The following is a 22920-nucleotide window of genomic DNA, read 5'->3' on the forward strand; positions in this document are numbered from 1 at the left end:
TTAATATATACATTTATCACAGCTCTTACAAAGGTAGTGTTTTCCAATCCCAACAATTTATCTTCTTTACCTGATACCAAACAAGGTAAATATGAGAATATTTACATAGACATACACGCTGATACAGATCTACTGTATAAAGCTGCTTGTTATGTAAAGCAAAACATTTATATTGTTCATACAACTCTATATAATGACCTAAATACAATCATTATGGTCCATAAATCAAATTACAATGGCAACAGGCATAGTAGACTTTCAATAGAACATTTATTTTCCCCCATGAGAAAATACTGTTTGAGACAGGTTATTTGGTGGGTAGGTAAAATCTGCAGTTTATACAAGCTTAAAATTTCTTAGAGGTTCCATCTTATAAACAGTGAACAAAAGATATGCAACTTTCTACAATAAATACAAGGTTCTGTGCTTGATGGTGAAAAGGGATTTTTTTTTACTGTCTAACAGTAAGTGAGTGTACAATACATCATTATTAACCCTCCAGCATTTCACCTTGAAATCCTAAAAATAACTAAACCAGAATCTGAAAGCACATGTGAAGTAAGATCTGAAAAGCCTATGCAATAGTTTATCATCTTAAATAAGAGATCCGATTTCCATCTTGAACCAATATAATTTAATTCCTTTATCTTTTTACGGTCCATAAATAAATTACTTTTTTGTATCAAAAAAATGAGAATATATATTTAACCATAGACAACTGTGAGTTGGTACATATACACATACATACGTGATTGTATGTTGGTAATGTACATATATATGATCACACTCACACTATCTGATATCAAAGACAAGCAGGATACACTATGTAGAAAGTCAGTTCATCTGAAAATCTTTTTACACGTATATATACACAACCTTCATTTCTTCATTCCTCCAGGCAATTTATTTCACAATAAAGAGAAGAAAACAAAGAAAGAAAAAAAAAACATTAAATTAGATACTATATGATAAAAAACATACTTATATACACAAGTGTCTTTACAATATACAAGAAGTGGTTTGTAAAACTTTAAAAAGTAAAAAGCTATCTTAAGAAAATGGCAGTGATTCATTCAAATGTTTATATTCTTTAAGTTCATCATTTAAAATGTTTGATTATTCAGAAATGAATCGCTCTGAATGTACCCAAATGCTAAAACTATGGGTCTGGGTGGTTTAGACTCGTCATCCCCATAAAGTGACGCCTCATAAAAACACAAATCATCGATAGAAACCGTCGCCCCCTTTCATGCCCCCTGTCCTAGGAAACATCCTAAACCTGGAGAAAGAAAAAAAACGACTGAATCTGAAATGACCTCTACTAAACCATAGCAGGATAAACTAAACTAAACTGACTGATCAGGAGTCTAGTACCTTGTGCACTACCCAAATGGCTGTGAGCCTGCCTTAGAAAGCCCATGAGAGTGGTACGTTTGGACAGATGTGGTTGGCATTTCTTTTCTACATGAAGTTTGAGCCAACAAAACCATGATCTCCTCGAACTCGGCTCAGGTGCTTCATAGCTCGGTCGTAGGCCACCTGCACAGACTTCCGGATACTGGTCTTCTTGCCCTCCATCATACGCAGTTTATCCGCCGTGTCGTCAACGCCAAGAGGGATCACCTTATCTCGTGGGAGCCACTGCCTGCAGACACAGACATAAGAAACGATAAACTCACGGACAGTTCCTTCTAAAATCCTCAAATCCAGCCGATGCTTACATTGGATATTTGGAAAAGCAAGGTCTGGTGGATAAAGCTAAAGAAAAACAAAGTAAATCTCCAGTGCTGTGCTCACCAGGTGCGTTTGTTGTCGAAAAAGAGAACCAGGAAGAGTTTCTCGCCGGCTTCTTCCTGTCTCTGGTCCCCCAGACGCAGTACGTCGAGCGGAGGCACAGGGATTGGCACGCCATTATGCAGCAGACCCTCCTGAGGCATGTCCGGATCTATGATCTACAAAATAAGAGCAATTTCAACCATTGATTTAACCTTTAAACGTCAGTGGTTTGTTACAATGCGCTTAACAGCTCACAAGACACATTTGGGTAAAAAAATAATAATTGGGTACTAACTTTTTTTCGAACACCAGATTGAAAAATTGAAACGGCTGATTAGTAATGTTATCATAAAAATGTAAAACTAAACAAATTTCTTTTATTCAAATAAATTAATAATACTAGCAATCCAAATAGAATCAAAATAAATAAAAAAAGTTGTTATTTGTTTATCTACAGACCTGCATGAGGTTTGTGAAATGTTAAAGGTAGGGAAGGTAAGGTAAGAATGATCTAAAACACTTTTGTCCAAATTTGTTTAAACTTTCTTTATATGTCAATACATAATTAAAATGTAAGTACTCTGAAAAAGAGAGTATAAAAATTGAGTGTCTCAAGTTAATCAAGTTAACAAAAGGTTTATGTTTTCATGAAGCATGTATCACTAGCACATGAAGCTGCCTAATATAGCTAAAATATCATTACTTAGCATAAAGTTACAATGTTATACACTTAGCCATCAGTAGAGATGATAAATACTCAATATGCTTAGCTCAAGTTGATCGCTGTCGTGTTGAATTTCGCAAAATTTAACTTTAGATATCAAAATGCATGTGTAAAAGCTAGTACACCGCATCCAGGAACTTTTTTTTAGAACTAAGTTAGCTTTAGCTACTACTAATCAACAATGCTTTCATCATGGAAACACTTACATGCAAAACACAGTATATGTTATGAATCTTATACGAAATTCATCTTCATCACAGTATAACTGATGTTATTGGAAAAACATGTATCAATGCTACTCGTTTTTAGCTTTGCCTTATAAATATTACTAGCTCGTTACCGAACCAAACAAAAATATATTTTAAACTTGACCAGTATCTGTATTCCAGCTTGATAGTGAGTACTAAAATACATCTTATTTGTTTATATTCATATTGATAAAGTTAGATGTTTTATTACATGTGATTCTGACATGATGTCACTACATGCACTCCGCTCGTCTGAGGTAAATGCGTCTTCCAGCTGAGCGGTCGGTGAGGCGCGTTCATGCGTTTTGGGGGCGTGGCTTTGGAAAGAGCCCAGAAGGGAGAAGGTGGAGTGAATGGAAATAATGAGCTGTCTTTAAAACAGTCGTGAGAGGTCTACAGGCACTCAATTTTTATACTTTCTTTTTCAGAGTACTTACATTTTAATTATGTATTGATATATAAAGAAAGTTTAAACACATTTGGAAAAAAAGTTAACCAATTCTTACCTACCCTACCTTTAATTTGTTAAATAAAAAATAAAAAACTGAAATAATAATACAAAATAGTAATCTGTATAAAACACATTATTATTATTTAAATTTTGTTACCTGCATTGTCATATGACCACTGAACAGATAAACGTAAACATGTAGATGTGTTGTTAAATAATAGCGTTATTAACCTGTTAACTGCCACTGGCCCACCAGTGGGCCCATTTCGGTGCTCTAAATTATTCTAGCGGGCTCCTTCCCAAGTTTGTCATGTTTCATATTTATTTTATTACTTTACAATAAAAACCTTTTCTAATCTTGACAAAACACATATCATCGGAAATCTGCAAACCGTTTTGTGATATTTGCACAAATATAAATAAATTTCACACAGGAAATTGCATTTAAAAATCAATAGAATTTCAATGACACCCGGTGGCTATTTGTGGTACAGCGCCTAAACAAAATCTCATGTGAACTTCAATTTTTGTGATATCAACTTGGAATATCAAAATTTGGAAGACAAATTGATTAGACATATGGCTTTGATTTGATAGTAATTTTAGAGTACAAAATATTTTGTAACATATATTTTATATTAAATATCTAGTACAGTATATTTGATTTACAGTAAATTTAAACTTTTTTATACTTTAATTTTTTTGAAGTGATTTCACTTGAACAATAATCTGCTGACTGTCTTCTTTAAAATGAGACCAAACTTATGTCTATATTCCAAAGCATTCTTGAATTGCAACCATTTAAGTTTTGATAGTGAATTTTCATGTATATTTTCAAAAAGGGGGGTGACACTTAACAGGTTAAATTACTGAAATATGAACTTCTCAATGGTGTTTTAGGTCAAACGGGTTCAGCTGACAAAAAAGTTCAAGAATCCCTGGAATAATAAATTATTTATAATGAAACTGGGAGTGTGTATTAATGAAGTAAACGCTCATTTTTGGATGTCAGGCTCATCTCATCATGTTGAAAGACTGATAACGTCAATATTAGAATGCGCTGATCTTTTTTTAAAGTGGACCTATTATGCCCCTTTTTAGAAGATGTAATATAAGTCTCAGGTGTCTCACCAGAGCAGGATAGGATGGATATCCTCTGCTTTTGGCCCACACCAAATCCAAAGGTTCAGGTTCAGGCGCATCCCCGTTCGACAGCACCTCTACATAGAACAAGGATCGTGATATATCCACTTATACATCCAAATATACTGACATTTCATTGGGATCCATTTCTTACCAGTCCCAGTGTAGTCAGAGTCTCCGTTAACAGTTTCTAAGAATGGTACTTTGGACAAAGCAGGTTTCCCTCTGCTTTTTTTAGGGGTTGAGACACTGAAATCAACAGAAAAAAAGTGAGATTACTGCACAGACTGAGATAAATCAGCAATATGAATATAAAAAGGTTTTAGTCCTTTTTTCTCTTACAGTTCTCCGAGAGTTGGAGAGGAGCTGCCTTCTGAGTCAGAGCCACCATCTTTGTGCTTTCTGAATCCATTTGTGAGAGCTAAAAAAATAGAGAAAATGGTGTTTAGAAATTAGTAAAAAAAAAATACAAATTAATTGTCCATGCCATAATTTCAGTTGTCATGGATAGGCTATGCTTTCTAAAATTAAAAATAATAATGAAAAAAACAACAACAACCCTAATTTATGGAAACGGAGATAAAAAAAAAAAATCTTGTTAGGATTTTGCAAACATGAATACATTTAGATATTGTGTAAGGTCATTTATAACATACTCAAAGGTGCAAAAAACCTTGACTAAATAAAGTTTGGAAACATTACTATTTTTAATGATTTTGAAAGCAATATCTTATGCTCATCAAACCTACATTTATTTGATTAAAAATACAGAAAAAAATTAAGTAATATTGTGAAATATTATTACAATTTAAAATAATGGTTTTATATTTTAATTTACTTTAAAATATAATTTATTTCTGTGATGCAAAGCTAAATTTTCATCAGTTATTACTCCGGCCTTCAGTGTCACATGACCCTTCAGTAATCATTCTAATATTCAGATCTGGTATTTTTTCAGGATTCATTTATAAATAAAAAGTAATAACAGCATTTATTCTGAATATAAATCTTTTCTAACAATATACATATTTTCTATCAAGTTTGATAAATTTAACACATTCTTGCTGAATGAAAGTATGAACTAAAAAATAAAAAAATTACACCCCAAACTTTTGAATGGTAGTCTACATTTGTCATTTTTACAAAAGATTTCTAATTTATGGACTTTTTTTATTCATCAAAAAATCCTGAGAAAAGTATAAAGCGTTATAGAAAAGCAGCACAACTGTTTCTAGCATTGATAGTAAATCTGCATATTAGAAGGATTTCTGAAGGATCATGTGATACTGAAGACTGGAGGAATGTGTAATGAAACTTGCATGTTTGCATCAAATAAACGTTCCACACACACACGCACAAAAGAAAAGTGAAAGTAAACCATAAGATCAGTTGTAATGCAGGATATAAGGCCGTTTTTTTCTTTACCAGGCTCTAGAGTGAGTCGAGGGGGCGTTCTCTCACGCTCTGGACTGCAGCTGGGACTTCTTGCTCTCTGTTTGGCCATGGTTGATATGGGCGGAGGTGTTGAAGGTTTTGGCTGGGCTGTAGTTTCAGTCTTGATAGTGGCGGAGCAGTTTGGTGTGCGTGCAGGGTCTGGGTCAATGCTGACGACCTCCTCCCTGTTTCCATTCTGCATCTGATTGTCTCTCTCACGCTGGAGCTTAGCTCCATTTTTTGCTTTTTTGAAAAGGACGGACGTTCGCCGCCCGACCCCTCCTGTGGCGGGCCGGACCGGTGACTCAGTGGACGAGAGGCCGTTGATCAGTTTATTCTCAGGCGGGCGGTCCTCAGGTTTGGTGCAGCTGTTCACAGGTGCGGTGTCTGAATCGGCCTCTTGGATCTCGTTGTTGAGTTTGAGGCGCTTGGGTGGGCATGGGGGGGTCCTGGGGTCAGATGTCATGGGTCGGAGGGTCGGTGGTTCTTGGTGGGTGTCTCCTGGTGGAGGGGACAAAGCCAGGCCTGTGGGCTCCAGCATGGGTGGCGGGGTTGATTTACAGTCATCTACATAAAAAGAGGGACAGCCAGACGTCAAAGAAAATCTGGAATCAGACTGGAATTGAATGTAACCATTAAGTACTTGTAATGCAATTCTTACAGTTGGACTGTAAAACATTTACTAATATATAATTTCTCCTTGGATAAATACATCGGATGTTGATTGAAAGGCAGATCTGAATGTGAGCTTGCAGTCGATTGTAAGAAAGGGGTGGGGTTTAAGCATATCAAATTATTGAACTCCAATAAACTTCACCAAAGAGTAGTCTGTGAGTTCACTGGAATATAGTTATGATATATATATATATATATATATATATATATATATATATATATATATATACACACACACACACATTTTTTATGAGAAATGTTAATTAATTATTTACTACAAGATCAATAACATTGATTTAAAAAATAGGGTGAATTTTCATTTTATGGCTGAACCAGGGGCCTATTGCACAAAACTGGATAAGGGATTAAGCCGGGATATCATGGTGATCCTGGCTCAATTTATCTGCTAATATACAGTTATCTTTCATTATCATTATCGTTATCGTTCTTGGTGTGAGTGTGCCTTTAGGGTACGTTTACACGACAGCGGTGTACTAAATTTTGCATACAGATGACAAGCTCACTAAAATATCCCGGCTTAATCCCTTATCCTAGTTTTGTGCAACAGGCCCCAGGAAGAAGGCAGATAGTAAAATACTATCAACAGGACTGAATGTTATGAAAACAATTTGTTTCCAGTATTTAAAAAAAAAGAAAGAGAAAAAGGCAAGTTTCACCTTTATCTGACGAGGCCGAAGACAGGTTATGTTCACCATCCATCTCTTTGTCTTCATCCTCCTCCTCGTCTTCCTCTTTGAGGTCTCCATTGAGCATGTGCGAGTTCCGCGAGTGCTGCTTATAGCGGACGTTGTTGATTTCTCGCCGTAGCAGGCGGATGCGGCGTGTGCGAGCGCCGCTCGAGCGCATGGACGTCACCACATCTAATTTATCTAGTAGCTCTCTCAACTGGTTTTCTGTTGTCATGTGCAATCGATTATCAGGGTCTAGCAGCGTGTCGACTACACAAACACACACACACACAAACACAACAAAACCATACAAATTAGCAACAAGTTACTTTTTTAATTGAATTATATATGATTTGTTGTGAACTACTCACCATCTTCCAAAGTGCAGCGGTAGTAGTCATTTTTGTGTGGCGATTCTGCCAGGTGCATGCCCGTGTCCAGGTCGAAGCCTGTGTTGTGGGCTTGTCTCTGAGCGTGCCTCAGGATAGCGCCCCCTAGGTCCCTCAGACGTATTGCAGCTTGGTAAAACACAGTGTCTTTAGCATTGTAAAGCAGGCAGTTGGAGATCATGAGGTTGAAATCAGCCTCCAGGTCAGTGACAGAACGATATTTGTGAGCTTCCAATTTGGATTTTATGGTGGAGAAATCCATTGGGTTTGTGATAAATTCCAGGTAATCTGGGACCTGAGTAGCCAAGAGCACAGTTTCTGTTTAAGGCTTGAAGCTTCCATTAACATAAATAGGTATGAGACAAGAAAATTAAGACATTAGTATTTTGATTTAAGAATAGACTGTTATTTTAAAAATCTTGAATCTTTGAATTTATTTATCTAAAATTTAAGATAAATCCTGTTATTTTATACATCATATTCTTCAAAGAATTCAATGAATTCAAAGATTTCACAAATAACATTTAGCATCACAATGGTTTAAGCATCAAATCAGCATATTAAAATGACTTCTGAAGGATCATGTTACACTGAAGACTGGAGTAATGATGCTGAAAATTCAGCTTTGCATCACACAAATAAATTACAATACACTGATTAGGCATAACAATTATTATGTTTTAATCCAAAACAGCCCTGATCGGTCAAGGCATGGACTCCACTAGACCTCTGAAGGTGTGGTATGGGATCTGACACCAAGATATAAGCAGCAGATCCTTTAAATCCTCAAAGGTGGGGGCCTCCATGCATCAGAATTGTTTGTTCAGCACATCCCACAGATGCTCGGCTGGATTGAGATCTGGGGAATTTGGAGGCCAAGTCAACACCTCAAAACCATTGTTGTGCTCCTGAGTGTACATGGTCTGAAACAATGCTTAGGTAGGTGGTACGTGTCAAAGTAACATCCATATGGATGGCAGGACTCAAGGTTTCTCAACAGAACCATGTGCCATGTGTTCACCAGGTAAGTGACCTCCAGGTTACCTTCTTCCTTTGCTCCATGGTCCAATTCTGATGCTCACATGCCCACTGTTGGTGGTGGACAGGGGTCAGCATAGGCACCCTTACTGGTCTGATGACCAGTACACAACGAACGGTGATGCACTGTGTATTCTGACACCTTTCTATCAGAACCAGCATTAACAATAGCTCATCTGTTTGATTGGACCGCACAGACCAGCCTTCACTCACCACCTTGGCCACCCATGACCCTGTCTCCGGTTCCCCACTGTCCTTTCCTTGGACCGCTTTTGATAGATACTGAACACTGCAGACCGGGAACACTACACTAGAGCTGCAATTTTGGAGATGCTCTGACTCAGGTGTCTAGTCTTCACAATAATTTGGCCCTGTAAATCCTTACACTTGCCCATTTTTCCTGCTTCTAATACAATAACTTTGAACACAAAATGGTCACCTGCTACCTAATATATCCCACCCACTAACAGGTTCCGTGATAAAGAGATAATCAGTGGTATTAGCTTCACCTGTTTGTGGTCATATTGTTATGCCTGATCGGTGTATATTAAAGGTCCCATGGCATAGATTTTTGTATTTGTTTTATGTTTCCTGAGGTGTACTTATATTGTTAGTATGTTTTTTTTTCCATTAAAAAATGTCATAATTTGGAAATAAAGGCTTTTTTTCTATACTGATATTAGCCCTATGGCTTGAATGCTCTGTTTCAAGAGGTGTGTCTGCTGTGAGACTTCAGTAAAAACACCCACTGTTGTGATTGGCTGACATCTTTGCATTTGAAATGAGATTATGTGAATAAACACGAGTGAACTTTGCAACGTTATTTCTCTCACAAAATGCTTTCACAACAGCTAACAGCAAACACGACATCGACATGAATACAGTAAGAGCTTCTGTTGAGCATAATTACTAGAGCAGCGTCATTCAAACGGCAGTTTGGGCAAATGTGCACTGCAGATATACGTGTTACGTATATAATTTACAGATCTGAACATTATGAAGAGTGTTTTTGCTTTCTGTAGTTTAATCATTTAATTAACAGATTTGTTTCATGCTGCTAACAGAAACGACTCGTTTTAATCACTGGCTTGATTCACTGATGCATCAAGACGGCCAGCAGCAGGACTGACAGTATTAAACGATTTAGAAAGAAAGTCTGTGTGAACGTGAATGATTAGCTACACATCAGGAATCACTGATCCCAGATCAGGCATTAATGAACACTGTTACTCACTGTTTGTGGCAGTGCTGTCAAATCCATATGATAAAGCAAGTGCAGTGCTGACATAGAGACTGATAAACTGAATCCATTCTCTACTAATTCTCTGGGCAGGTAAAGCAGAGGAAGGGGAGGAAACCTTTCCTGGTATGACGTCATAACAGGAGAATTCAAGATCAGCTCGTCTGGGCTCTCATTTTCTCAAAGGCAGAGAAAGACAGCCAGAACTCGGTTTACACTGATCAAAATATCTAGCCACTTTGGGAGAATATTCAGGCTAGGGGAAACTCATATTAATGTTGAAAAACCTCATAAAATAAAATGTTCATGCCATGGGAACTTTCATATATAAATAGCTTAAAATAGCTATTTTAAATTGTAATAATATTGCACAATATTTGTTTTATACTGTAAACTGTGAGCATTCACCAATACCTTTGTGTATGAATGTATATAAATATAGATAGACAGACCTCTTTCAAGTTGACAGGCTGTGCAAATATGTTTGCAGTATCTTTCTCCTGAAGCTGGTCTAAAGTGGACCGCAGCAGTACCAGGACCGGAGTTAACTGATGCTCAGTCACAGCTTGGTGAATCTTCACCTACAGAAGCAACACATGGTTATAGTGACACACCTGGCCTTACAAAAATTATATATTATACAACATTTTTGGTTTAATTTGTAGTAAATAAATAAATCTTTGGTTCATTTTCATAAGGGTGGCTAATTTTTATATGGTCAAGGTGACATACAGAAGTCAGCAGATGTCATTAAACAATCAGTAACAGGTCAGATTACTTCAAGTCTGTGTACAATACAATGATTTGTGTAATAAAATGTTCTTTCCAAAGTGAACATCCCCTCCCTCTAAATTATAATAATGTAATAATAGCAAGTAGCAAATCATGGTGTTGTCAGTGTGTGCTCAGTTACACTAACGCTTGTAGATTATTTATTTTCCAATTAGTTGCAAAGGAAATGTCTTCATCAATTTCATCCTTTGTCACACGTGGTTTTGCTAAAGAAATGACTAAGTCCAATATAGCATACAGTATTTGCCAAATAAAGTAACAGCTTGAGTCTTAGGGCCGTTTTATACTGCAGCACAACGGCAACAGCAGGGTGGTGATGGTTTCACAATGACAGAGCTGTCTACTTCAACTGTCTACAGCAAGAAAAAATTCTGGGTTGCCACATTGAGTATTCCCTTTGATAACAGCTATAAATTATGAAATGGTTATTGAGAGTTAGCAACTGAGAATCATTTTCCAAAACCAAATTGAAAACTAGTATAAACTTGAGCCTCATGAATTCAAATTTTCATGAGGAGGGGCGTCACATTTACATTAAACAAATCATTGATATTAAAAGGTTCGTTCAACCAAAAATTAAAACTATCCATATTTACTCACCCTCAAGCCTTCCTAAGTGTATAGGACTTTCATCTTTCAGACGAACACAATCGGGAGTTATATTAAAATTGATTCTGGGTCTTCAAAGAATCATAATGGGAATGAATAGTAAAGCCCAAAAACGGTAATCCATATGACTCCAAGGGGTAAAAGGAACACACCTACTTTTTGGGACTTTAGCTTATTCACCGTATTCCCCCAGAGTTAGATAAGTCCACACATACCATTCTCATCTCAGTGTGTGCCATAACTCTGTCTGACGCACACACCGCTTGCCTAGCTTAGCACAAAGACTGGAGGTAAATGGCTCCATCTAGCCTACTGCTCAATAAGTGACGGAATAATACCAACATTTTCCTGTTTCCATGTTGTGTTGTGTTGTTAGATTGTGTACTAAGACAGAAAATTATAAGTTGCAATAAAGGTGCTAGCTCTGGGGATATGGTGAATAAGTGTAAGTCCTAAAAAGTTGTTGTGTTCCTAAAAAGGCCTTCTGAAGTGAAGAACTTTTGTAAGAAAAATATCCATATTTATAACTTTATAAACTATAAATCACTGGCTTCCTTTAATGACCATCTGCGAGTTGAGTTGTAATGGAAGAGTGACCTCTGACACAACGCATGATGTAGGATGTAGGAGTAGTGTAAGCTTAGACGTGAGTTGACGCCTCTCGCGGTTCAAACTAAAAGGGCTGGGCAACAAACTGAAGCTCCTCTTCCCTTATATCAAAAACCTCTGACATTTCTCTTAATTTTTATTTTATTTGTGACCCCATGTTTTGTTTTCCTCTCTGTGCTTCTGTGCTCGTCAGTAATTTATACATTAGATAAGAGGTTGCTTTTCCGGCCATTACCTGAAGCCAGGGATTATAGTTTATAAAGTTATAAATATGGATATTTTTCTTACAGAAACGCATCACTTCGCTTCAGAAGCCCTTTATTAACCCCCTGGAGCTGTATGGATTTCTTTTATATGATGGCTGTTTTTTTATTTATGAAGTTACTATTCACTCCCATTATAACGCTTGGAAGGATATATAACCCCAAATGGTGTTTCGCTGAAAGAAGAAAGTCTGATACACCTAGGATGGGTTGAGGCCAAGTAAATTATTGGATCACTTCATTTTTTGCTGATCTACCCCTTAAACGTTTGTATTTAGTGAGATTTATTGAAAGTGTCCTATTTTGCGAATTATCATATTTATTGACAGTTTACTGGTGTGTTTTCAGTTTGCCACATGGAGCAAAAATAGTCTCAGAGCTGCTAAGGCATGCATTTTAAAGGGTTACTTCAGCGATTAACATATGGCTTTGTATCAGTAGAAACCCTGGAGTACATTCGAATAATTGTGCTCCCTCCCTCATATCCCCCTGAGACAAGAGATTTATGCATTTTATTTCTGGAAAAATTCCTCTGATGAGGCAAATATCGTCAAATTGCACCATCTCAGGAATTTTTGGCCAGAGGCTAAAGACTACAGCAAGCAGAGGGAGTCATTTCCACGTTTTTAACCTGCGCATGAGGGATGGAGATCGCACTCACAGCTCAGCTCGCAGCTGCAGGCATTCATGTAAACGGATCGGCTGCGGAGCAATGTAAGTGTTTCAACTTCTCAAAATAATTCCTATGAAAGTTAAGCTTCCAAAGGCATGAACTAAAAACGTGCCAGACTGAACATGCGCTGTAAATCTATGCTGCGAGCGCGGTCGCATTTACCTCAGTTCATCCATGACTGTCAATGTAATGTGACTCCTGCCGCGTTTGTGCTGACACTCCCTCAGCAGCTAAATCACATTGAACAGACACGTTCAGTTTTTAATTGTAGTGTCTGTTCTCTAACTGAACTGATGTTATGAAAATGAATGCGGTCGCTGTGGGAAAGTGATTCAGTAATCTAGTAGGTGGCTTTGGGAGTGGCCTCGTAGGGCAGCGAAGCATTCTGGGAATTGTTGTCTTTAGTCCCCACGAGAATTTTTTTGTTGTTGTCTTTTCTCAGTCTAGAAGGCCCCAAATTAAAAAAATGTATTTCACATTTCTGCTACATTAATGACTCAGTTTAAATATAGATTCATCTTCCCAGCGCTGAAGTACTCCTTTAAGTTCTGGAAACTATAAATATGAGTGCAGAGATAACAACACACAGACCTTAAAAAACACAACTCTGTTTCGTTCAAATGAAGCTACGGTAACCAAGTTCACATATTTGGTTGTCATGATTTATTCAAGATAACTTAATGGACTTTATTATGGAAGAATACACTCTAATCATATGAAATGTTTCAGTACGTTACCTGCTCTCTCTTTAGTTTCTCTCGCTTGCGGATGAGCTCAATCAGAAGTCGTGCTCTCTCCAAATCATGACGAAGCTTCTGCCAGTATTTCAGCTCTTCTCTCACAGCGTTCAGCTTTTCATCAGGCTCCGCCTATACAGTTTATAGGAGCCAAAGTTAAGCAAAAAACACATTGTGTTTTAAGAGGTGTGGCTTATAGATATAAATAGGGCTACACAATTAATCAGATATAAAAAATATAGTATATAGTAGAGTTAACAATAATCATAATAAAATAAATACTGATTATTATTATTATTATTTCGTTGTCATATTGATATATAACAAAATGCTTGGCCAAATTGTGCAGCCCAACAAACAAGCACTGTCAACCTGGAGCTTTGAAAAAATAAAATAAACTATTGTAATTTAAAACCAACAATGTTTAAAGCCCCACATCATGAAGCCCTACACACAATATTTAAATATGCTTAGAAACTGACCTGTTCTGCACTCCTCTGGCCCTGCAGATGCGAATGTAAACGGCGAATGAGAGGCACTCCATTGCGTGACTGACGCTTAAGTAACCAGTAGTTGTGAAGTCTCTGCATGAACTGATTCTTCTTCTGTATGATAACATCTTTAGAAATTTTGTTCAATCTGTAAAAACAACAACAAAATAATTGCATAATTATGAAAGGGATGGCTCACCCCAAAATGAAAATTCTGTCATTAATTACTCACCATTCTGTCATTCCAAACCCGTCAGACTTTCGTTCATCTTCAGAACACACATGAAAATATTTTTAATGAAATGAGAGCTTTCTGTCCCTCCATTAACAGCAATGTAACTGACATTTTGACGCTGCAAAAAGTTGATAAACTAACCCATATGAATTGAGCAGTTTAGCCCAAATTTTCTGAAGAGACACAATCACTGTTTGTGGTTGAATTTCAATCACTGTAGATTGAATTTAGGCTTTTATTCACATTTAAACATTCATCAACTCAACTTCAGCTGTGGTAAACAGAAGTATGTTCGCTTGACGTGCAAGAACCAATGAGGTTCATTCTCGTGTTACGCATCATCAGGTTCGGCTGAGCTGCTGTTTATGTTTGCTGACCAATTTTTGTATAAGAATAAAAGAGTAAATTAAATCTGTTAAAAAGCAATCATGTCCCTTCAGAAAATTTCAAATAAACCACTTGATTCATATGGATTAGTTTATGATCTCTTTATAACATTTTTAAAGCCTTAATGGAGGGACAGAATGTTCTCAGATTTCATCAAGAGATTTTTATTTATGTTCTGAAGATGAAAAAGTCTTACGGGTTTGGAAAGACATGAGTGTAGTAACTAATGACAATTTCTAGGGTAAACTAAGCTTTACTTAAAGGGTTACTTCAGCGATTAGCATATGGCTTTGTATCAGTAGAAACCCTGGAGTATATTCAAATTATTGTGCTTTCCCCCCTCATATCTCCCTGAGACAAGAGATTTATGCATTTTATTTCTGGAAAAATTCCTCCTATGATGCAAATTGACGATTTTTGCATCATAGGAGGAATGTTTGCCCAGAGGCTAAAGACTACAGGCAGCAGAGGGAGCCATTTCCGCATGTTTTGAATCCGCGCATGGGGGATGGGAGATTACACACAGCTTGCAGGGAGAGCTCAGCTTGCAGCTACAGGATCATTTAAACGGAGCTATGGTGAGCAATGTAAGTCTTTTAACTTCTCAAATTCATTTCTATGAAAGTTAAGCTTGCAAAGGCATGAACTGAAACGCGCCAAACTGAACTCGCTCAATTTGAATGTATGCCGCGAGTGTAGTCGCGATTACCTCAGCTCTCATCACTTCTGCAGTTAGTGCTCAGTGCTGTAATACTCGCGCGGTGACTCACTCATTATATTGAACAGACACGTTCAGTTTTTAATTGTAGTGTCTCCTCTAACTGAGTCACTGTAATCCAGTAGGTGGCGTTGGGAATGGCCTCACAGGGCAGCGAAGCATTCTGGGAATTGTAGTCTTTCATCTCCATGGGACAAAAATACATTTTCTGTCTTTTCTCAGTCTAGAAGACACCAAATTCAAAAATAATTTCACATTTCTACTGCATTGATGACCCAGTTTAAATACAGATTCATCTTCCCAGTGCTGAAGTACCCCTTTAATAAATATTTCAAGGGTTTTTATTAATAAAATATTTTAAATATGTTATTTTTAGCTAACATTTTATATATATATATATATATATATATATATATATATATATATATATATATATATATATATATATATATATATATATATATATAGATTAATTACGCAAAAAATAAATAATTTTAACCACACTTATTTTTGGACCGTGGAACGTTTTTCAATGAATGAGTTTCGACGGACCGATTATACTGGAACACCAACTCGCGTTCACGAATGGTTCACGAGACGAGTCACGACAACAACACATGAACGAAGAAGCTGATGAGACCGCTTTGCTTGGCCCCGTGGATGGGAAATTGTTTTAAAAAAACGAAAGGATGGAAGCGTCGACAAGAGCAAGGATGTGCAAGCTATACAACAAGGAATTTGCGTATCACCGCAGCACATCGAGCCTCAAATATCACAAATATGCTTTTGCTACACTTGATGGCAAACATTGCTCTGCTGGACTGAAATAAATAAACAATATTTTGTTGATTAAGCTTATGTATTCAGTCATTATTCAATGGTATACTAAAAATGTGAATGTCCATGTGAAAAATGACGTTACTTCTCACTGTTCTCAGGCCAAATATTTATATGCAATTAAAATGCGATTAATTTCAATTAATTAATTTCGATTAATTAATTACATTATTATTATTAATTAGATATTTTTTTTAATCGAGTCCCGGCCCTAATATATATATGTGTGTTTGTGTGTGTGTGTATCGAATGTATGCTAAACAAAAAACATGATATATCCATATACAGACACACCCCTTTCCATACGCAAGTATTTACCTGTGAGTGGGTATTTCTGGGACAGTGACCAGTGGCGTTGCGACTTTTTTAGACACCTCTTCCTTCTTTCCTTTCTTCTGCTGTTGCTTAGAATCCAACTTATTGCTTCGTCGCTGCTTCTTTAGCTGTGGCGTCTGTGTGTAGGCACTGCGACCCCTATTAGCCCTACACCCCAAAACCCTCCCCCCGGTTTCTTCATCGTCCGACCCGTCCTTCGCAGCCGGCGAGTGCGCCTCACAAAACGCAGTCTTTTTCACCGAAAACGTAGTCCCATTCACAGTAGTCTCTCGTACCGGCTCTATTTTCATAAAGAGTCCCGCCCTCTGCGCACAGGTCACGTGGAAGGCCGTGTAGCAGTTGGCCTTGTGGCACTGGATGGATGCTCCACAACCTTTCTGCTTGCACAGGTAGCACGTTAGCTTCCACCTAGCAGGTGGAATGTTGTCCACACCCTCAATGGGCTCAAGGAAGACTGTGTTGGCAAAGCACACCTCTGGGATCCAAATAGCGCAGACCACATGTGCCCATCGTCCGTCGCTGGTCTGTTTAAACGCTCCGCCCCGGTTCGGGCAAAGCACACAGTCCACGGGCCGAGAGGGAGACTGCAAGCAACAGCGACAGAGCCACTGGCCCTCTGGGATGTAGGGAACTCCATAACATTCCTGGTGCACAGCCAGGTTGCAGATGTCACAGAACAGGATGACGTTACTGTTGAGACACTCGTCGTCGAGACAGACGCAGCAGAAGGCGTCTTCGTCAATGACGCTTTGCGAGGGCGCTTGGCTTCGTGACTCCAGGAACGACTCCTTTTCCAGGCGGTCTATCAGGAGTTCGAAAGCGTCAGGTGATACTTGTGGCTGGCCTTCTGATGCCCGTCTCTCGTTCACCAGCTCCAGCCAGGCCATGTCTTCCTCATCCATGTCATACTCCGCATCCGTGTCCAGCTCTTCACTGGACTTCTCAATGTAGCGGTAGTATGCCGAAGGGCGAGGAGGCGCCTCCACCGGTTCAAAAGAGTCCTGTTCTCTGAAAGTAGGCTTGGGTAAAGCACTGTGGTGGCTGTTCACACTTGACTGTGTCTGAGATTGTCCGTGAGAGTTGGAGCAGTGATTTTGCGATGAAGACGACGACAATTGCTTCACATCCTTCTTTTTACCCCTGTGGGGCACCGATCGGCGTGGCGAGCTGACTACGGCGGTCACCGACGACTGCTCACTATTTTCTTTGTTGCTGTTGCACTCCGCGATGTCCTGAGCAGTCATCTCATCTTCAGTGATCACGATCAAGGGGTCAAAGATGCTGATCCGATGCAGTCTCCCATCCAAGTCCACTTCCACAATTTTCTGTGCCTGTGCGTACGTTAGGGTTTCTCTGGTGGGTGAAACTTTCAGCCGGCAGGGAGAGGGTGAGCGTGGCTGTGATGCCCCCATACCTGATGTACCCGTGTCCACAGCATCACTCTGGCCCCCGGGTAGGCCTCCCCTCCGTCGTGGTTTTCTCATGGGCACTCACTCCACGCAGCCCCTTGCACCTCGACCTGTATAAAAAAGAAAAAGAAAAACAACAAATATAAGATTTCTTATATTCAAAACATGACAATACCAATGTGGCATTCATTTAATGTCTTGCCATGCCGAACAGTCAAAAGTGAAAAATTCTCACATCACCGATGGTTGTCTGAGTCCTGTGTCTGTAAATACTGCATGCTCTCATTTCCTGGAAGTGGTCACAACCCGCATCATAACATGCTGATGATTTATTTTTATTTTTATACATGACTTTAAACACAGTCATTGTTAAATATTAAACTGATAAGATGAGCAACCCGTTTTTGTTTTGTTGTTTTATCATAAAAAAATTCATGCAGGGAAACAGAGAAATTAAACCGTTTGCAAAAAACATTTTGTACACATTTGGTTAGTTATATATTGCGAGTGAACATTTCTAATTGTATTATGCTAATATGCATTGTGGCATTATAATTATAAAACATACAAAAATTTTGGTACACACCAGAATAAAAATATGATTTAAAAGTTACAAACAATTCAAAAGAGCAAATAATATGATGACCACTTTCATGTTAAGAGAATAACACTGATCTAAATCTCTTCATCACGGCACCTGTTAGTGGTTGGGATATATTAGGCAGTGAGTGAACACTTTGTTCTCAAAGTTGATGCGTTAAAAACAGGAAAAATGGGCAAGTGTGAGGATTTGAGCGAGTCTGACCAGGGCTAAATAGTAATGGCTAGACGACTGGGTCAGAGCATCTCCAAAATTGCAGCTCTTGTGGAGTTTTCCGGTCTGCAATGGATATTATTTATCAAAAATGCTCCAAAGAAGGAACAGTGGTGAACAAATAAGCAAATTAAACAAAGCTGCAGTGTTTTGTATACAATTATCCCCTGTAATATTATAATTATGTATTATACTTAAAGGGGTCATATAATGGTACATGCACTTTTACAAGCTGATTTTATGGTAATATGTGTTGGCAGTGCCTGTACACAACCATCCTATAATGGTAAAAAACCATGTAATAAAGTTCGTAGATGGGAAGGAAGGAGGCGGGAACCGGCGAACATTTCAAAACTTTAATTCAACATAAATAAACAAAAGTAAAACCGCGGGCAGCCCCTCACGGACGACTGCCCACAAACACATAATAACACGTAAAACAAAACTCAACATAAATTCCAGGCCTGGTCCTCTCTCGTCTTCCGCAGCCCTTGCTCCTCCTTTTATGCTCCCGTCACATGGCCGCGAGACGAGACCGGTGTGCCACGCAGCTGGCACTCGTCAACACTAATCACCGGCCCGCTCTCGCGGTCCCTCGCCCCGCTGCCTGTCACACCACAATCCATAAAGTGTTTTTTTGTTTGTTTTGTTTTTTAAATCTCCTTATATGTTTTCACCTGTCTCAAATCGAGCCGTTCAATGTGTGACGTCACACGATCGGACACCCCTCCCACGACTGTTGAATGATGAGCAGCGTTTCATCTCAGACCTGCCCTGAGCGAGCTCAAGCTGTCGTCGTTACCATAGACATCATATAGGTTTCAAATCTATGTGATGTCTATGGTCGTTACAGTCCGTCATTGTGTAGAGATGCTGGGCGATTGTAGTGTTATGTTTTTGGATGTAATAATGAACACAACAGTCATTCTGATGTTCCTAAATCTGAACATTTAATTCAGCTGCTCTTGAATGAAGATCATTACCAGCTCTTCGGCTTTATGCTACCGCTCCACAAGAACTTAAAACGTTTTACGATGAACTGCAGCTAAAGTTTACAGGGTAACGTTAAATTACGGTTTGTATGATTTTCTCAATATAATTCATAATTCCATGTTTATAATGAAAAACACATTATGGTTATTGTGTTATTACAAACAGTGTACGCTGGTTTTAAAGTTAATGTGGATGTGGTAAATTAACAGCTTAATTATGTAGATGGTTTATAATGGTGTCTGTTAATGTAAAAAAATGTATCGTGTTGTAACAGTTATAACAAAGCATAGATAACCTTAAGCATCCTGACGAACTGACATTAACAGAAAAAAAAAGGTTTTATTGGCATTAGGTGTAACATCAATATGTCAATGAACACATAGCATTCGCGCTAACAATAACCTGCCAGTACATAAAGATAGATCAAAGTGACATTACGCTAACCAACCATTCAGAAACGTCCTATTTAGCCTTAAATGTCGCATTTTGTTGGAGCTGTCATCTTGTCCCGGTCCGACTCCGGTTCAAATTGATAGAGTTGATCTTTTTTTACTGTCCTCTCAGAGACTCATGTAACAGTTCTTTCTTGTCAGGGGCAACGACTCTGTGCCAGAGGGGCGGGGTCATTCTTCCTTTAAAGCCATATGCACCGAAATGGCTTGGTGAAAACAGAGCTGTTTTTGACCAGGTAAAATGAGTGTTTTCTTACAATACTAATGAGAATTTAATTAAAGTATATTACAAAGTTTTCATTTAGACACTAAAGAATCATATTGACTTGTAAAAAAAATGACATTTTATGACCACTTTATACATGTAATTATTATACTCTCCCAGACTTGTTTTTTAGTTTGCATATTTCAGCGATTAGCAAATGGCTTTGTATCAGTAGAAACCCTGGAGTATATTAGAATGATTGTGCTTCCCCCCTCCCCCCTCATATCCCCCTGAGACAAGAGATTTATGCATTTTATTTCTGGAAAAATTCCTCCCATGAAATCGGAGGAATTGTTGGCCAGAGGCTAAAGACTACAGCCAGCAGAGGGAGCCATTTCCGCATGTTTTCAACTCGCGCGTGGGGGATGGAGATCGCACTCACAGCTCAGCTCGCAGCTGCAGCCTCAGGCATTCATGCAAACGGTGCGGCCAGCAGAGCAAAGTAAGTCTTTCAACTTCTCAAACTAATTCCTATATGCCGCGGACGCGTTTACCTCCGCTCTCATCACGAGCTCACCCATATCGGTCAATGTGATCTGACTCCTGCAGCGTTTTAGGATGTGAGACTCCCTCAATGGCTAAATCACATATTGAACAGACACGTTCAGTTTTTAATTGTCGTGTTTGTTCTCTAACTGAACTGAATTAATAAAAAATGAACACGGTGGCTGTGGGAAAGTGATTCAATAATCTAGTAGCGGTGGCTTTAGGAGTGGCCTTGTAGGGCAGCGAAGTATTCTGGGAATTGTTGTCTTTCATCCCCATGAGACAAAAATACATTTTCTGTCTTTTCTCAGTCTAGAAATTACCAAATTAAAAAATAATTTCACATTTCTACTACATTAATGACCCAGTTTAAATACAGCTTCATCTTCCCAGCGCTGAAGTAACGTTACTCCTTTAAACAAATGCCTCATGTAGTTTATTTGTATTTCATTAACAAGTAAAGAAAATAGAAAAAAATGTCTGCATTATAGAATAAACAATACTACATTAAACGGAAAGCTAATTGTGACCATGTAATCAGTATAGCATATAAATATTTAAAATTCTTTAAAACACAGTTCTGTTACTGAACTTATACAATCCAGTTCTGTCAACTAGCACTATATATTCAAACTCATAAATCCACACATTTCAAAATGAAATCAATATAGACGTATGCAAATGTATTCATTGCTAGTATAGTTCAGTATACGACATTAGATTACACAAAATTCATTGGCAGGATTAAGTTCAGGCCGGTCGCCAATTTAGTGTTTTTATTTTTGCTGTCCAATGGGCGGGACTTTTGATCTTAAGGCCTCTAGCAGTTTACCCTCTTTCTCTCAACGCTAAAACACGTTAAAATTGTAATACAGGCTCACATCGCCGTAACAGCGGTCTCAAACACTTTAAGAGGCATATTACAAAACTTAAAGTGGAGTTTTGAGGAATTTATCACTGAAGTGAGACGACCACCAGAGGCTGTGAAGTTTATCAACCCTACATACTTAGACAACCAATCACAGGCGTCCACCCTCTCCGTCTAGCCAATCAAGGGCGAGAAAAAGTATAACACAAGCTAATGTTAGGTTGCGCGTCCTCGGTTCTAGAACGAAACGTCAGCCATATTTACAGTCCAAACAGAACTTCAGATTCAGTTAAGTTTCCCGAGAACCCCTAACACAAAAATAAACAATGACAACATCGTTACCACTTAAAAATCACAAAACTGTTCCTCTGACACAGCGCATATACGAACATGTTTACTGATAAACACCGAGACGATCGAAACGCCGAGGCGGCTAAAGCTGGCGGGCTAGTTAGCCGTTCTAGCCCGGGTAATCGGCACAGTAACGCCGCGTGCGGTAACCAACCCGCCGGCTCGACCGTTGACATTGACTTCACAAGTTGAATTGGTGACACACAAAATACACTATAAAAAACAGATAAATTACCGTATTTTCCGACCACAACTTCCGTAGAGAAGCCGAAGCTTTTTGCGAAGGCTGTTTTAGCTGGCGGCTTGGCCGAAAAGCCGGTAAAAAATCGCCGATAAAATGTCCCTGGTCTTTCAGTCTTCCATAATTTCCTCCTGCAAATGTCTTCTGCGCACTCATGAATTTGGGTTAATTTCAAGCATTTTAACTTCTGATCGACTCTTGAGTTGGATTAGACGGGAGCAGCAAAGCTAGCTTGCTATTTTCAGCTTCGACTACTACAACCGTCGCTCGCTGCCTGGGTAGATAGTTAGTAGCTCGCCAGATACACAGGCAGAGCGGAGCGGAGCTTTCTGTCGAGATAGTAAGAACACGCCCCTTCGGAAAAGCAGGCCATCTACTCTGTCAGCGATACGACTAATTTAATAAAGAATTACGTTAGTGTTTATTTAACTCATAATACGGGCTTGAAGTTTGTGCCACTCGAGTGTGCTAAAGTGAACGTGTACTTCCCACACGGTTCATGCTATGGTCACAATTCATAACAACTTGTCATCCGTAATGCATACAT

The 22920-nt window shown here is 38.6% G+C and overlaps 1 protein-coding gene across 2 annotated transcripts; it reads right to left on the minus strand.

The window, feature by feature from the left end:
* Positions 1-253: 253 nt before the first annotated feature.
* On the minus strand, positions 254-22865 carry brpf3b (bromodomain and PHD finger containing, 3b). 2 transcript variants are annotated; one of them, XM_067414312.1, is made up of 14 exons: positions 22368-22865; positions 18139-18192; positions 16477-18013; positions 13973-14129; positions 13491-13622; positions 10260-10388; positions 7512-7824; positions 7129-7410; positions 5768-6343; positions 4685-4763; positions 4497-4591; positions 4331-4419; positions 1798-1952; positions 254-1645 (listed from the first exon to the last, which is right to left on the minus strand). In XM_067414312.1, the coding sequence occupies exons 3-14, from the start codon at positions 17976-17978 to the stop codon at positions 1462-1464; spliced, it is 3693 nt and encodes a 1230-aa protein (XP_067270413.1). In that variant the 5' UTR covers positions 17979-18013; positions 18139-18192; positions 22368-22865; the 3' UTR covers positions 254-1461. The 2 variants fall into 2 exon arrangements, with proteins under 2 accessions (XP_067270413.1, XP_067270412.1); XM_067414311.1 differs by lacking the exon at positions 18139-18192 and having other exon boundaries at positions 22368-22864.
* Positions 22866-22920: the final 55 nt, after the last annotated feature.

Source organism: Pseudorasbora parva, chromosome 13 (assembly GCF_024679245.1).
Source record: "Pseudorasbora parva isolate DD20220531a chromosome 13, ASM2467924v1, whole genome shotgun sequence".
Taxonomy (NCBI): domain Eukaryota; kingdom Metazoa; phylum Chordata; class Actinopteri; order Cypriniformes; family Gobionidae; genus Pseudorasbora; species Pseudorasbora parva.

Coding starts and splice junctions, on each gene's coding strand:
- brpf3b (XM_067414312.1), bottom strand. CDS start 17,978: ATGAGAAAACCACGACGGAGGGGAGGCCTACCCGGGGGCCAGAGTGAT. Junction 14,130..16,476: donor CCAGAAATACCCACTCACAG/GTAAATACTTGC, acceptor TTGTTTTTACAG/ATTGAACAAAATTTCTAAAG. Junction 13,623..13,972: donor GCCAGAGGAGTGCAGAACAG/GTCAGTTTCTAA, acceptor TAAACTGTATAG/GCGGAGCCTGATGAAAAGCT.